Here is a 15,827-nt window from a genome sequence, read left to right on the forward strand (position 1 = left end):
AGGAATGCGTTCTACCATTTGAATCACAACGGAAGCCAACAGATAGTGACATAAGTTGTTATTGAAACACCTATCCCATGAGCAGAGTTATATAAATTTTACTCTCCAGTTCAGGCCAATCCTTGTGTTGTATTCCTGGATCTCTAGAACATTTTGAGTAGAACGTACTGCAATCTCCCATTTGAGCTTCTGTGGGGCTCTGTGTTTCCTGCTGTGGGCTGCAACTCTGTGCCTGTCACTCACTCACGTTGTCCTGTCCCCCATGTCTGAAGACAATGGCAAACTCCCCTTCATGGCCATGCTCCGGAATCTGTGTAACCTGCTGCGGACTGGGATCAGTGCCCGCCACCATGAACTTGTTCTTCAGAGACTCCAGCATGAGGTGAGTGTGATCAGTGGGGAGTGTGTGGCTTAGCAACCGGATGCTGGTCAGGAGATGCTGCATCCCTGGAGGCCAGCTCTTCCACATGGCTGAGAACAGTCTTGGCTAACAGCTGGTTTCTGTGTGAGATGTAAGAGGTCTGGAAACACAGATATGCTGGGAAGGACAGGTCTTGGGGTCAATCTTTCAGAAATTACAATAGAGAGTAATAACTTTCGTGTTTGCTTTGTAAACTCAAACATACAGAAAGATCCTCATCTATAAATTAACTCACTTCAGGAGCAGTGCGGTATAAAAAAGTGGGGCTCTGGGGGATAGGTGGCTGGAAGAGGGTACGAACACCAGCTGCTCTTCCAGAGGACCTGGATTTGATTCCCAGCACCAACATGGCTGCTCACAACCATCTGTGACTCCATTTTGAGGTGTTCTGGTGCCCTCTTCATGCCTCTGTAGATACTGGGCATATACATGTGATGCATATACATACCACTAGGCAAAACACCCATATACATAAAATATTTTTTAATTAAAAAAAATAGAAAGAAAGAAATGGGGCTCCCGTTACATCCTCTTTTAACCTCTTTTCATATCTTTCTTTCCTTTCCTCCTCTGTTTCTTCTTGAAATCTATTTTTCTCTCTTTACCGTCCTCCAAGCCTGGTAGAGTTACTGCTTCATTTCCCTGGTGCTGTAGGCCCCATGACCCTCTTCTTTCCTGGTCCTCTGCTCACAATCCTTCCTTGTTTTTCAGAAATCTGTGATTCACAGTCGACAGTTTCCCTTCAGATTCCTTAATGCTCATGATTCTATCGATAAACTTGAGGCTCAACTCAGAAAAAACGGTAATTCTTTCTCTTCTGATTCCTGTTTGCCTCTCAAGTGTAAATGAGACAAAACTCAGATAATTTCAGCCTCTTGCTTTGCGGACTTAGGGTGTGGTGGAACCACTGCCCAGACCACTGCCAGCCCGAAGGACAGGGGTTTAGAATACGAAGGTAATAGACGTTGCCTGACTTGGCTATTTTCCTGTTACCACACAGCATTGCCCTTCCCTTCCAATACAACGTTGATGAGGCGGATAATGATCAGAAACTCAAAAAATATCAAGAGGCCCGCCAACTGGAGGCACCTGTGCATCCTGACGCGTCGGCAGCTCCGGGTGGCCATGACTATACCTGTGATATACGAGCAGCTCAAGCGGGAGAAGCTAAGACTGCACAAGGCCAGGTATGTGCTCGCCAGCAGGGAGAAAGGCAGGACAGAGGAGCTCCAGGGCAGGGCGAAGGAGCCATCTGGGAACCAGCCATCCGTTACCCTCTAGAGATGCGCTTGTCAATCATTCAGTGCTGCACACCTATTTGGTTCTCGTCACGTTTACACCAAAACCCAGTCTTTAGCACTTATATTTAACTTTGTTCTATGAAAAATTACGAAACCCAAACTTCTCCAGCTTCCACTTTGTCGCTTGAGATTATTTCATTGGTTCTGGTGGAGTCTGTGAATGGGTGTGGCATCTCTTGCTGCATGCTGAGTTATAATTAGATGTGAACCACCTGATGTGGATTGTGGGGAGTCAGGGGCTTGAACTTGGGTCCTCTGCAAGAGCAGTACACACTCTTAATCATTGAGCCATCTCTCTAGCCTGAGACAAGAGTCTCTCTCTGTAGCCTAGGCTGGCCTTGAATCCAGCTGTTCTCAAATGTGAGATCCTCCTGTCTCAGACTCCTCAGTACTGACATTACAGTTGTGTGCCAGAATGCTCAGCCTAAACTCCTTAGTTTAATGGATGGTATTCATTGATGATTTTTACCTTAGCTAGATTGTATTATTGGCAATTGGAGAATGAGTTTTCTGTCATTCTGTTGTATTTATTAGCTGGAAATCTAAAAAGTGATTCCCTTATCTGCTATATCTATTGGGAGGTGGAGGCCTGAGGATCAGCAATGTGAAGGTAGCCTGGTCTATGTGAGACCTTATCTCAAAAATAAAGCCCCTATGGCTAGAGCGGTGGATGGCGAAGTGGTTAAGAACAACGGATGCAAATCCCTCCCCTCAGAGCTCAAGGAACCCCACAGAAAAGGAAGCAGAAAGAGTGTAAGAGCCAGAGAGGATGGAGGACACCAAGAAGGTCTTCTAAGGCAACATAATTAAAGCTCACATGAACTCACAGAGACCAAGGCAGCATGCACAGGGCCTGCATGGGTCTGCACCAGGTCCTCTGTGTGTATTTTATGGCTTCTAGTTTAGTGTTTTGTGGGATTCCTGAGTATGTGGATCAGTGGGTCTCTGATTCTTGCACCTTTTGTTTGGCTCTTTTCCTTTTGTTGGTTTATCTTGTCCAACTTTGATGTGATAGTTCTTGCTTTATCTTATATTTTATTTTATTATTATCTCTTAGAAGCCTGTCCTTTAATAGACAGAACGGGAATGGATCTGGATGGGACGGGAGGTGGAGAGGACATGGAAAGAGTGGAGGGAGGGGAAACCACAATCAGGACATATTATAGGAGAAAATAATCTATTTTTAATAAAAGGAAAACAACAACAACAAAATCAAACCTATAAATAAAAAATTTTAAAGGAAACACTGGATGCTTTTCAGAAAATCTGGGTTCTAATCCCACCCACCGTGTGGTAGCTCACATCTGTCTGTAACTCCATTCTCAGGGGATCCAACACCATGTTCTGGCCTCTGCAGGCTTTGCACATAGGTGGTGCACAGACGTATGTGTAGGCAAAAACACTCATCCACACGCAATAACAAAATGGTGTTGAAAAATGAATAGCCCCTAAACAGACTTGAGGCAGTTAAGCCCTGCCTCTTGAAGCAAGTGCACATGAGCATGGCAGGCAGTTTTGGCACTGGCTCTGAGTCCCTGTGGAGAAAAGGAAAGCCTCTATGGCAGCCGTGGGCATGGGCTGTGGGGGAGGGGCAGAGCTGGAGGAGGGGGAGAGAGGATGGCAGTGGCACATTTTTGTCTTTCCAGCTGCTTCAGAGTTGCAGGCAGAGGAGCATCTGACCACTCCCCTGCCACCCCCCACCCAACCCCGTGTCTGTGTCTTTTTCTTGCTGCAGACAGTGGAACTGTGATGTTGAGTTGCTGGAGCGGTATCGCCAGGCCCTGGAAACGGCTGTCAACCTCTCTGCGAAGCACAACCTGCCCCCCATGCCAGGCCGGACCCTCTTGGTCTATCTCACAGATGCCAACGCCAACAGGCTCTGTCCCAAGAGTCACTCACGAGGGGTAAAGGAATAGAAAAACCTCTTCCAAGGGGCCGGCAGGGTGTAGGTAGGGGCTCGAGAGGGTTTCGTTTCTCTCTGGTTCTCTGAGAGCCGCCACACAAGCTGAGAGAAGTGGTGTGGATTTGCTTCCAAGTTGTGTTTCCCTAGGATCATTTTAGTCAGTCTTGCTTATGCATCATAATACTAACGTTTCAGGTTTGGCTAGCTAAGGATGATCCCTAAATGTCTGTCACAAGTGTATCCCAAACCCACTGTGCTGTGTCCCGGTATTGACTTGGGCAATTCTGACTGCTTCCTGCTCCCCCCAAGTCCATTTTTTTCCAGATAGCTGCTGAAGGTGACTCCTCCAGAGAGACCCTTCTCCCATTACTCCAAACCGAGAGTTTGGCCTCCAGGGCTGGGTAGGCGAGGGTGGGTTCTAAAGTTGGACTTCACGACGGAGCTTTTTTCTGTCAGCCTCCCCTGAACTATGTGCTGCTGTTGATCGGGATGATGTCGGCTCGGGCAGAGCAGGTGACTGTTTGGTTGTGTGGAAGAGGAGCTGTGAAGATACCAGTGCTTGAGACAGATGAAGGTATCCTGAAGACTGCCATCAAACTCCAGGCCCAAGTCCAGGTCAGAAGTGTACCTCCACTACCCCAAAATACATAAATGACAGGAGCTGGGAGCCTCTCAAATAGTAAAGGCGTGACTAGCCAGGCAGCGTGATAGCGCACACCTGCAGTCCCAGCACTCGGGAAGCAGAGGCCGGAGAAATGCAAGTTTGAGGTCAGCCTGGGATACGTAGCTGTTTTTCTTTTTCTTTTTCTTTCTTTCTTTTTTTTTTTTTAGAAGCATATATGCTGGGCATGGTGGCCCATGCCTTTAATCCCAGCACTTGAGAAGCAGAGGCAGGAGGGTCTCTGTGAGTTCCATGTCAGCCTGACCTACATAGTGAATTCCAGACTAGTCAGGACTACATAGAGAGACCCTGTCTCAGAAAAGAAAAAGGAAAAAAATAATAATAAAAAATAAAAAAGAAGCACAGACATACATAACTTTGAAGATTTCTCAAATAAATTGACACTGCTTTTTTTTTTTTAAGTTATATTAGCCTTTCATTGCCATAATGAAATGCTGGAGGCAGGCTAATTTTATAAAGGGAAGATGTTTATCTTGATCACAGTTCTCGAGGCTTGAGAGCGTGGCACTGGCATTGGCTGACTCTGGTGAGGGTCTCATGGCAGGTGGGGTGTGGAAAATAGACGTGGAAGAAAAGGGTTGCACCCTGAAACAAGCTAGAGAGTGAATTCAGGCTCACGTTTTTACAGCTTATTTTTGTAGAACCTCAGACTCTTGGAGAGTGTGTTCCTGATAGCTAAGGACATCTCCCTGTACCTCACCTATCAGTACGGTGGTCCATGGTCCCCTCTTTCTGTCTCACAGTGGGATCAGATTTCAACACATGAGCCCATAGGGGGTACCTTCAAACTGCATCCAGGGCAGAGCATCTATGCTATACCTCAGGCACAACCTTCTAACCCAAGTTTCTTTCCGTCAGGAGTTGGAAGAAGAGGATGATTGGCCCCTGAATACTTTTGGGAAACACCTGCTGTCCCTGGCTGTCCAAAGGACCCCTGTGAGTCCTGCTCAGTTCCTATGAAACGCTCCCTGCTGGCATTTCCTCCACAACCTGTCCTTCCTGTGTGTTGTCTCCTGTAGTAGAGGTTGGCCTTCCACATCTATAATCCTGCCTCCGCCTCCCAAGTGCTGGGGTCCCAGATGTGGGAGATGTGTCTAGCTGCTTCTCATTTCTTGACCCTTCAACGTGACCTTTCATACTTTTCAGTGTTCTTATCAGCTCACTGCTCAGTGTAGTCCCCCAGACAGGATTGTGCTGGTAAATCTTTAACGATAAATGAAAAATAAGAGTGTTCTTTAATAACGTTTGCTAGTTTCCATAGCGTGGATTGTTTGACAGCCCTCAAGCTGCCTACATTATGTCACTGAATATAGAGCTGGGCAGAAATACTCAGCAGTTTGTCATTGCATTGTATTTCCACAGCACCGAGGTAATAGTGGAATGTGATAAGATAATTAGAAGGTGATGCATTTTGAGAATGTATTACCGTTGTCTTAAATATAATAGACATATTGTAGTGTTGAGAGTTGAGGTCAGGGCAAGTGCTTCCCCTTGAATTATACCCATAAGTGAAGGCGGAGTTTTCCTCTGCCAACAGCTGCTCCCAAATAACCACTCAGAAACTTAACATAAATTATAAATGTTTGGCCGATAGCTCAGGCTTGTTGCTAACTAGCTCTTACAACTTAAATTAACCCATTTTTATTAATCTATGTATTTCCACCTGGCTCGTGGCTTTACCTGTGCTCCAGCATGTCTTGCCCCGTCTGTGTCTCCTGGTGAGTCCACTGACTCCACCCTTCTTCCTCCCAGCCTTCTCAGTTTGGCTGTCCCACTTGTACTTCCTGCCTGGCTACTGGCCAGTCAGTTCTTTATTAACCAGTGAGAGTAATATGTATTCACAGTGTACAGAAGGATAATTCCACAGCACATAAGCCCTTTATTTATAGAACTGACTGTTTGAAATGGCCATGTTGACTGTGGGTATGTAGAGAATGTATTTAGCTTAGCATGCTCAAGGCCCACACCAATAAATATAAAATAGCCAAGCTTAAGAACTGACTCACAGCCAGGAGTGGTGGCACACACCTTTAATCCTAGCAGAGGTAGGAGGATCTCTTTGAGTTCAAGACCAGCCTGGTCTACACAGTGAGCTACAAGACAGCCAAGACTACATAGAAAGACCTTGCTCAAAAACAAAAACAAAAACAAAAACAAAACAAAAAACCCCCAAAAAACAAAAAGTAAAACCAACCAAACAAACAAAACTGTCTCACAAAATGAGCAATCATCTCTCATGGGCATGAGTAAGCTTCACAACACTGCACTTCCCCCTCCCCCACACTTTTTATTTTCTTCCTGTCCGTGCTGTCCTTGCTTCTTTGATGCTACCCTAATTTGGGGTGTTGGGGTGTCTCTCCTAAGCATTCTTAGGAGCTGCAGTTTCCTTTCCGCTTCAGAATTCTAACCCTTCAGTCTTTAGATGTCTTGATGCTCTGAGCTCATCCATGTCTATTCAAGCCTTGTTCCCTGGTCTCAGCCTCCTGTTTTCATCTTACAGGTTGACAGGGTCATCCTGTTTGGCCAAAAGATGGATACCGAGTTGCTGAATGTAGCCAAACAGATGATCTGGCAGCATGTGAATCCCAAGTGCCTCTTTGTTGGTGTCTTCCTACAGAAAACACACTACATGTAAGGATGCTGGTCCTTCTTGTCCAGGGTCTGAAGGCAGTGATCCCTGTTTCCTGTCATCTCCTACCAAAGTCTTACTTACTTGAAACTTCCTGTCTCTTGCTTTCTCACTTTATTAATTCTTATAATTTATAAAACTTAAGTTTCTAGGACCTTCTTTGAAGTCTTTTTACCCCTTTGTGCTATTGAAAACTAGACCCAGAGCTTTGCTTCTTCTAGGTCAAGCATCATACCACTGAGCTGTACTCTGGTCACATAATTCTATTAAGACGAGATTGGGAGCACTCAAGGTGATATGGTTATAGATCACAAAGTGTATAGCTTAAAGTATTGGGAAATAGACTCTAGGTCTGTAGTCTGGCTTTGAACTTGCCATCTTCTTGTCTTCATAGGGCAGGTGCTGGCTGGGATGGCAGGTGTAATCTACCACACCTGGCTCCAGGCTAAGATTTTGGTGTTTATTGACTGCTTCTTCTTTTGCCAGATCACCCAATTTGAATCCGAATGATGTGACGCTCTCAGGCTGTACTGATGGAATACTGAAGTGAGTACAGAGTGGGCATTAGAGGGGATGGAAGCTGTGTTAGAATGGCCTTAAGAGATTCTCCATGCCTGTTAGCATTTATTTACTTTTCAAAATAAGATGGTTTATTTTCTGTCCCAGATGTCTAGGCTTATCGGCAACACAGTGTGACAGGGATTTCAGCCTTCACTGTTTTTTTTTTGTTTGTTTGTTTGTTTTTTGTTTTTGAGACAGGGTTTCTCTGAGTAACAGTCCTAACTGTCCTGGAACTCGATTTGTAGACCAGCCTGGCCTCGAACTCACAGAGATCCGCCTGCCTCTGCCTCCCGAGTGCTGGAATTAAAGGCGTGCGCCACCACTGCCCGGCACCTTCACTGTCTTAATGCTTGATCACCCTCAACAGCCTCTACCTCCTGACTAGAGATCGTGCTTCAGCTCTGTCTTAGATACGTCCAAGTTTGTCCAATACTCAATGAGAAAGAGGAAATGTGGGCTGGAGGATCGGGTCACTGGTTAAGGGTGTATACTGCTCTTGCAGAGGACATAGATTTGGTTCCCAGGACCCATTCAAGGTGGCTCGCAGCTGCCTGTAACTCCAGTTCCCGAGGGATCCAACAACTGTCTGCAACTCCAGGAGATTTGATGCCTCTGACCTCTACAGACACTCCACTTATGTTCACACACCCATAGACATACACACAGACACATAATTAATTTTTTTCTTTAAAAAAAAAAATGAGATCTGGGCTGGCAAGATGGCTCAGAGGTTAAGAGCACTGGCTGCTCTTCCAGAGGTCCTGAGTTCAATTTTCAGCAACCACATGGTGGCTCACAACCATCTGTAATGAGATCTGGTGCCCTCTTCTGGTGTTCTGCATGTACGCAGGCAGAACACTGTATACATAATAAATAAATCTTAAAAAAAAAAAAAAAAGAGAGATCTTGGGGCTGGAGAAATAGTTCAGAGGTTAAGAGCACCGACTGCTCTTCCTCAGGTCCTGAGTTCAATTCCCAGCAACCACATGGTGGCTCATAACCATCTGTAATGAAGTCTGGTGCCCTCTTCTGGCGTGCAATCATACATGCAGGCAGAACACTGTATATACATAAAAATAAATCTTTAAAAAAATTTTAAAAATGTGATCTTTCTAGTCTTCCGTTTTATTGAGTTATTTTTTTGCAATTTATTTCATATTTGAATTTTTGTCATAATTACCTTATTTATTTATTTTCTTTTAGCTTTTTAAATTAAATTATAATTGCTTTATTTTGCCCTTCTCTTACCTTTCTCCAACTCCTTCCGTTTGTCCCGCTCCTCTTGCTTCCTCTCCAATTCGTAATCTCCTTTTCTTTGTTATTGTTTTACACACACACACACACACACACACACACACACACACACACGAATACGGCCTGCTCAGTTTGCTTGCTGTCACTTGTATGTGTATGATTTCGGGCATGACCACTCAGTATTGGATGACAACGTTAAAGGGCTCGTCCCTGGGGAACACGAATTCTCCTACTCTCAGAATTCCTCAGTTGCCTGAAGTTTTTTGTTTGGGGCTGGGCCCAGTGAGATTCCCCTCTTCCGTGTTAGTGGGTCTATCCGTATTGTACTTGTTCGGGTCTTGTTCAGGCAGCCACACAGAGACATGTACACTAACACATAATTGAAACTTTAAAAAAAAACAGTTTTAGAAAGGAAAGGAAAGCTGAGTGTGGTGGTAGACACCTCTATTCCCACCATTTGAGAAGCAGTAACAGGCAGATCTCTGAGTTTGAGATCAGTTTGGTCTACATAGTAAGTTCCAGGATAGCCAAGGCTGCATACTGAGATCGGGCACACCCCCCCCAAAAAAAAAATAAAATAAGAAAGAAAAGAAAAGAGATATAAGAAATGGCATTACTTATTTTTATTTTACGTGTGTGAGTGTTTTGCCTGTTTATGTGTATATGTACTATGTGTTGTCGAACTCCCCGGAACTAGAGTTACAAACAGATGGGCCCATCCATGTGGACACGCGTGTGGTGGGAACCAAACCCATGTCCTCTGGAAGAGCTGCGAGTGCTCTAGTCTAGCCTTTGTGCTTGTTAGCGCACCTTACATCTTCTTTGGATGTCACCCAGGCTCTTCAGCTCATGTTGGGAAACCTCAAGCCATTGGGAGCTTTGGTAGTTGGTACAGAGCTGATCACCCAAGACGGGGAGAGTCTTAACCCGTAAGCTTGGCTCAGCCCCATTTTCTAATAGGGATCTTAAGTCCGCCATGCACAGTGAGTGGGAGGGGCCGGGGCCAGTGTCTTCCTTCATCTTCGGTGTTCTGTAGTCTCATTTTCAAGCGTGCTTTCCCAGTTTATGGTTATCTTTTATGTTTGGCTAGTCTTGAGATGGGGGGTCTCACTATATGGCCCAGGGTGACCTCAACCTGTGATCCTCCTGGCTGAAGTTGAGAACTGGGGACATGAGCTACCAGGCCTGCTTTGTGCCTGTCTTTCTAAGGGGTGCCACTGAACTGGGCAGGCATGTGTTCCCTGTTTCTCTTGGCACACCTTCCTGGTTCTGATCGCCAATGTTCCGTTCTCACTCTGCTTTTCGTTAGGTTCATCGCGGAGCATGGAGCCTCTCGTCTTCTGGATCACGTGGGCCAACTAGATAAAGTCTTCAAGATTCCCCCACTCCCAGGGAAGACACAGGGCCTGTCCCTCCGGCCGCTGGAGGAGGACATCCCGGGCCCCTTGGGTCTTATTTCCCAGCATGGGTCAGTTAAGGTTCTGGGTCTTAGTGAACTGGGAGGGTTGCCATCAGAACTGTCAGATTGTGAACCTATTCCTTGCTTTACTAGAAAACAAAACAAAAACAAAACAAACGGACAAAAACAACGTTTGAATGCAGCAGACTCCATGATGATATAGCCAGGGTTTAGGCAAAAGGTTCAGAGCACAGGCTCTGGCATTTCACACAGGCTTTGCCAAATGATAGCTTAGATTGGTTGTTTTAACTTCTTAAAGATGTAGTTAAGGTTAAAGTTTACCTCAAAGTATCGCATTGATCCAATAGTAACTTTGTCATAATGGTTTTCTGAAGAGGCACGTAAGAGAAATGGCAAGTAGGGTTGAGATTTCAGGTTTTTGCGGTTGGTCCCACAGCTAGGCTATCCTGTGGAGGCCTGGAAGGCACCCTTCTGCCGTCTGTTGTCGTGGGGTGGGGTGGGGGTGGGGGTTTATGTCAAGTGCAGAGGGCTGAATTGCGCTTAGGGCTGTGGACTTGAGATGGGGACTGACCCCTAGGCTGACCCCTTCCCGCCAGGTGGCGCAACATCCGGCTTTTCATTTCGTCCACTTTTCGGGACATGCATGGGGAGCGAGACTTGCTGATGAGATCCGTGCTACCAGCACTGCAGGCCCGAGTGTTGCCCCACCGCATCAATCTTCATGCTATTGACCTGCGCTGGGGCATCACCGAGGAAGAGACCCGTAGGAACAGGTAAGGGCCACAGCGAAGAGGGGCCTGGGTCAGGGAGGAGAGGATGGAGTGGTGCAGTCAGGTAATCAGGGTTGGGACCGCAAGAACCAATGAGGATGAGGGCGGGGCTTTGCCTCTTAGATACCAACAGGACCATTCCATCTTCACGTTGCCCAGTACGAGTCAGGGACCTCTCTCCTCTGTATTTTTGCCTGGATTGCTTACCTTGTGACTCCTTTCTGTCCCCATAATCGTGCCTACAGACAACTGGAAGTGTGCCTTGGGGAGGTGGAGAACTCACAGCTGTTTGTCGGGATTCTGGGCTCCCGCTATGGCTACGTACCCCCCAGCTATGACCTGCCTGACCATCCTCACTTCCACTGGGTAAGACAGACAAGGTTGGAGGGGCTGGGGAGGTAACAGGAGTGAGAAAAGCCAGCTTGACAGGAACGCTGGAGTGGATGCACCACGGGCCCTTGAGTCTTGACGTGAAACACAGGCAGAAGACGCTACAAAACCGTGGCCTAGAGGAAGCGATTCCTTTGGGAAGGAACTTTGGCCTGGGTTCTAGAGGGTTGAGGGTTCTCAGGGTGTCTGCTTGGCTTTGGCCATCAGACAGGTCTGGTATTACCCTCCCTTTGGACATTTGTAGGTTGTGTGGCTTCTTGGAAACAGAGTGGTCTAAATTAGCCTCAGTTTCAACACATATTAAATAGAAACACCATCTACATTTCAGGGTTACTATTAGATAGAATTTTATTTAGCTGGGTATAGTTATGCATATCCGAGATTGGGTAGGAGGGTCAGGAGTTCTAGGCCACCCTGGACAACTAAGTGACATTATCTCAGAATATGATGAAAAAGGTCAGGAAAGCTGGACATGGTGGCTCATGCCTTTAATTCCAGCACTGGGGAGTCAGAGGCAGGAGAATCTATGTGAATTTGAGGCCAGCCTTGTTTACACAGCAAGTTCCAGGCCATCCAGAGCTACATAGTGAGACCCTGTCTCACACACACACACACACACACACACACACACACACACACACACACACAGAGTCTGGGAATACAGCTTAGTGGTAGAGTACTTGCCTACCATATGTAAGGTTCTAAATTCAGTCTCCAACAGCGAGGGGAAAATGTATTTTAAAATACCCAGTACATGTCAATCATTTTGGTAATGGTTAGCTGGTAACTACATTTTACTGCCTGTGTCTGGGGTAAGGGTGATCTCGGGCATGTGAAGGTGTCCAGGGATGGACTGATGCTGGGGACTGACCCTGCCCGTGTCTTCCTTCTCCATGTAGGCCCAGCAGTACCCCTCAGGGCGTTCTGTGACAGAAATGGAGGTGATGCAGTTCCTGAATCGTCGCCAACGCTGGCAGCCCTCTGCTCATGCTCTCATCTACCTCCGAGACCCTGGTTTCCTCAGGTACCTTCTGTTGCTACCCGGTCAAACTTTCCTCCACAGAAAGCCAGACAGGTTCAGTCCTCAGCCCCCAGCATCCAGTGCTGAAAGAGAAACAGGCCCCAGAGAGCAAGTCTTTGCCACCCCAAGTCAGATCTCAGGCTGAGTGCAAAGTCTGAGGGAGCCAGAGCCTTGTCTCCTGGCCGATTCAGGAGGCTAGTCTCTGCATCTGGCCTCACCCCTGGGGTGTCTTTGGTGGTTAGCTCTGTGCCGGATGCCTGGAAACCTGACTTTATTTCTGAGTCAGAAGAGACTGCACATCGGGTCTCAGAACTCAAGAGATACCTACACCAACAGAAAGAAGTTACCTGTCGCGGGTGAGCTGCGGGAGGTGGAGGCACCCGTCCGGGTGAGGTGTGGTGAGGTGTGGTGAGGTGTGGTGAGGGGAGCTGGGCCTGCTCTGACTGCCTATGTTTGCTTTACCTACAGGTACACCTGTGAATGGGGAGATGTAGCAGCTGGCCGGCCCTATACTGGGGGCTTGGAGGAGTTTGGACAGTTGGTTCTCCAGGATGTGTGGAGCATGATCCAGAAGCTTTACTTGCAGGTTAGCAGGAGTACTAATGGCTGGGGAGCAAGCTTGGTAATCCTGGGTGGGAAGCAAGTGGGTGGGGGTTGGGGGTGGGTTTTAGGCCGGCAGGTCCTGAGGAACACGAAAACATAGTACCCTGTGACCCTCAGCCTGCAGCCCAGTTGGAGCAGCCAGCAGCCATGTTGGATGATGACTTGATCCAGGCCAGCTTTCAGCAGCTGAAGAACCCACCCGGTCCTGCACGGCCACGCCTTCTTCAGGATACAGTGCAGCAGCTGATGCTGCCCCGTGGGAGACTGAGCCTAGTGACTGGGCAGGCAGGACAGGGAAAGACTGCCTTCCTGGTATGAGTCTCAGGCCGGAGGAAGGGCTTGGGAGCTGAGGAGGTGGCGCAGGGAGGTTATGCACGTTCTGAAAATGTAAACATGGTTTTGTTCTGCCCCATGCAGGCATCCCTCGTGTCAGCGCTGGGGGCCCTCAGCCAGCCCCACGTGCCCCCCTTAGTTTTCTTCCACTTTTCAGCAGCCCGCCCCGACCAGTGTTTTGCCCTCAACCTTCTCAGACGCCTCTGTACCTATCTGCATCGAAAACTGCAAGGGCCGAGCACCCTCCCCGGCACTTACAGGTGGGTACCCCCAAGATTAGCCAGCTCTGTTGCCCCACCCTGCTCCTCCACCTCTGACCCTGACCTCTTCACACACAGAGGCCTGGTGTGGGAACTGCAGCAGAGGCTGCTCCCCAAATCCGCTCAGTCGCTGAAACCCGGCCAGACCTTGGTCCTTATTATCGACGGGGCGGATAAGTTGGTGGGTCAGAATGGACAGCTGACTTCGGACTGGATCCCCAAGTCCCTTCCCCGGGTAAGTGTGAGGCCAGGCTGAGAAAGGAGGGAGGTTGGAGAGGAGGGTGGCGTGGAGTTGTAGGGAGAGGGACCTGGCTAATGCTGTTCTCTTCCCCCCACCCCGCCCCAACCTTTCTGTTCCTTTGTGCAAATGTCGCAGCGAGTACACCTGGTGCTGAGTGTGTCTAGTGACTCAGGCCTGGGAGAGACCCTTCAGCAAAGTCAGGGTGCTTCCGTGGTGGCCTTGGGGCCGCTGATCCCCTCTTCGAGGGCTCAGCTTGTGCGAGAGGAGCTAGCACTGTATGGGAAACGGCTGGAGGAGTCACCTTTCAACAACCAGGTTGGGCCCAGACCACCGGGGCTGGTGGGGATGTAGGGTGAATCGGGGAGCCATCAGGGTACAGCTGCTGAAGCCACGAGCTGCCTCCCTAGGACCGCTCTCTAGATGTCCCCAGACCTCTCTGCCAGGGGAAGTTGTTATTGTTAGAAAGCTCTGGTTTCTCATAAGACCACCTAGACTTTTCCATGGTGAACAGTCTCCCTGGGAAGGGTGAGTAGAATTATGGCTAAGGTGGGCTAGGCTGAGCCGTGGAAGTTTGCCTGACAGGATCTGGCTGGGAAGCAGGACGGGGGTTGTATTTTGAGATGATGTCGTGTGCCCATCCCTTAATTAAACCCTCAGAGGAGGAGCCGCTTGGTGCCGTAGCGGAGGCGAGCTACGGTAGGGCTTCCCTAGTCCCCGTGCTGAGTCCTCCAACTCCCACCAGATGCGGCTGCTGCTGGTAAAGCAGGGCTCAGGCCTGCCACTCTACCTGCGCCTCGTCACTGACTACCTGAGGCTCTTCACACTCTATGAACAGGTGGGTCGTTCCTCATCCACAAAGTGCTAACCTCTTTCCCATTGCTGTTAGCCTTCTGGGGCTCCATGCCTCATGCCTATCTGTCTTAGTTGCTTTTCTGCTGTCAGGATAAAATACCCCGACACAGGCAGCTTAGGAAGGAGGCGTTTATTTGGCTTACAGTCCGAGTTTATAGTCCATTGTCGCAGGGTTGTTATCGTGGCAGGAGCTTGGGGCAGCTGGTCGCATTGCACCTGCAGTCAGGAAGCAAAGAGCTATAAATCGTTGTTCTTAGCACGGTTTTGCTTTTTAACACAGTGCAGGATATCAGCCAGGGGAATGGAACCACCCACAGTAGGTAGGTCTTTCCACCTCAAGGTCTCAGGACATGGCCAGACTGACACCTGGTTCTTGGCTAACATAATCACACAAACAGGCCCTATCCAGGTTCCTGATAAAGTCCTTGTTGCTCTTTGGAACTTCTGGTGTCACTTTTTTTTTTTTTTCCTTACTTTCATTTTCTTTTGCTGGGATAAAACACTGGCAGAGGCTACTTAAGGGTCTGAGGATTTCTTCTGGCTCACAGTTCATGGGTAGAGTCCATCACGGCGGGGAAGCCAAGAGCAGCTTGAGTCAGGAAGCCGAGAAGGATGAGTGCGTGCTGCTGCTCAGCTTCCTTACTTTAAAAAAAAAAATCATTAGATTTATTCATTTTATTTTATGTGTGAGTGTCCGACCTGTATGTGTACTGTGTTGTGTGTGTGCTTGGTGCCCAAAGGGGTCAGAAGAGGGCATCGGATCCTCTGGAACTGGAGTTACAGATGGTTGTGAACCATCATGTGGGTCTGGGAATTAAACCCCAAGTCCTCTGCCAGAGCAACAAGTGCTCTTTACTGCTGAGCCATCCCTCCAACCCCTCAGCTTCCTTTCTAGTCCAAGATCCATCCAGGGATTGATGCCACCCACCTTGAGCAGGTCTTCCCACCTCAATTAATGCAGTCAAGGCCGTTCCCCACAGGTGTGTCTAGAGGCCCATCTTTCAGGTGGTTCTGGACTCTGTCAAGTTGAAAATCAACACTAAGCATCATCTATCATCTTTTTGCTGTCTCTGGTCACCCATTCCCTGTCTTTGCCTGACTCCTACTTGTAGCTAGAGTTTTCCTGCCTGGCCCACAGTCAGGACAGATCTCTCTCACCTGCCAGTCCCACAGCCGCTCAGACCCG

The 15,827-nt window shown here is 48.2% G+C and overlaps 1 protein-coding gene across 1 annotated transcript in view; it reads left to right on the plus strand.

Moving 5' to 3' along the window:
• Tep1 (telomerase associated protein 1) overlaps positions 1 to 15,827 on the plus strand; it is a 48,195-nt gene that overhangs the window by 14,386 nt on the left and 17,982 nt on the right. The window contains 19 exon segments of the mRNA XM_059273709.1: positions 273 to 382; positions 1,133 to 1,223; positions 1,422 to 1,608; positions 3,458 to 3,626; positions 4,082 to 4,240; positions 5,166 to 5,243; positions 6,808 to 6,938; positions 7,423 to 7,482; positions 10,061 to 10,219; positions 10,768 to 10,944; positions 11,187 to 11,307; positions 12,231 to 12,355; positions 12,595 to 12,708; positions 12,821 to 12,938; positions 13,073 to 13,267; positions 13,373 to 13,548; positions 13,627 to 13,783; positions 13,925 to 14,104; positions 14,532 to 14,624. Of these exon segments, the coding sequence (XP_059129692.1) occupies positions 273 to 382; positions 1,133 to 1,223; positions 1,422 to 1,608; positions 3,458 to 3,626; positions 4,082 to 4,240; positions 5,166 to 5,243; positions 6,808 to 6,938; positions 7,423 to 7,482; positions 10,061 to 10,219; positions 10,768 to 10,944; positions 11,187 to 11,307; positions 12,231 to 12,355; positions 12,595 to 12,708; positions 12,821 to 12,938; positions 13,073 to 13,267; positions 13,373 to 13,548; positions 13,627 to 13,783; positions 13,925 to 14,104; positions 14,532 to 14,624 (2,600 nt within the window).

The sequence above is a fragment of the Peromyscus eremicus genome, chromosome 9 (assembly GCF_949786415.1).
Source record: "Peromyscus eremicus chromosome 9, PerEre_H2_v1, whole genome shotgun sequence".
In the NCBI taxonomy this organism is placed as follows: domain Eukaryota; kingdom Metazoa; phylum Chordata; class Mammalia; order Rodentia; family Cricetidae; genus Peromyscus; species Peromyscus eremicus.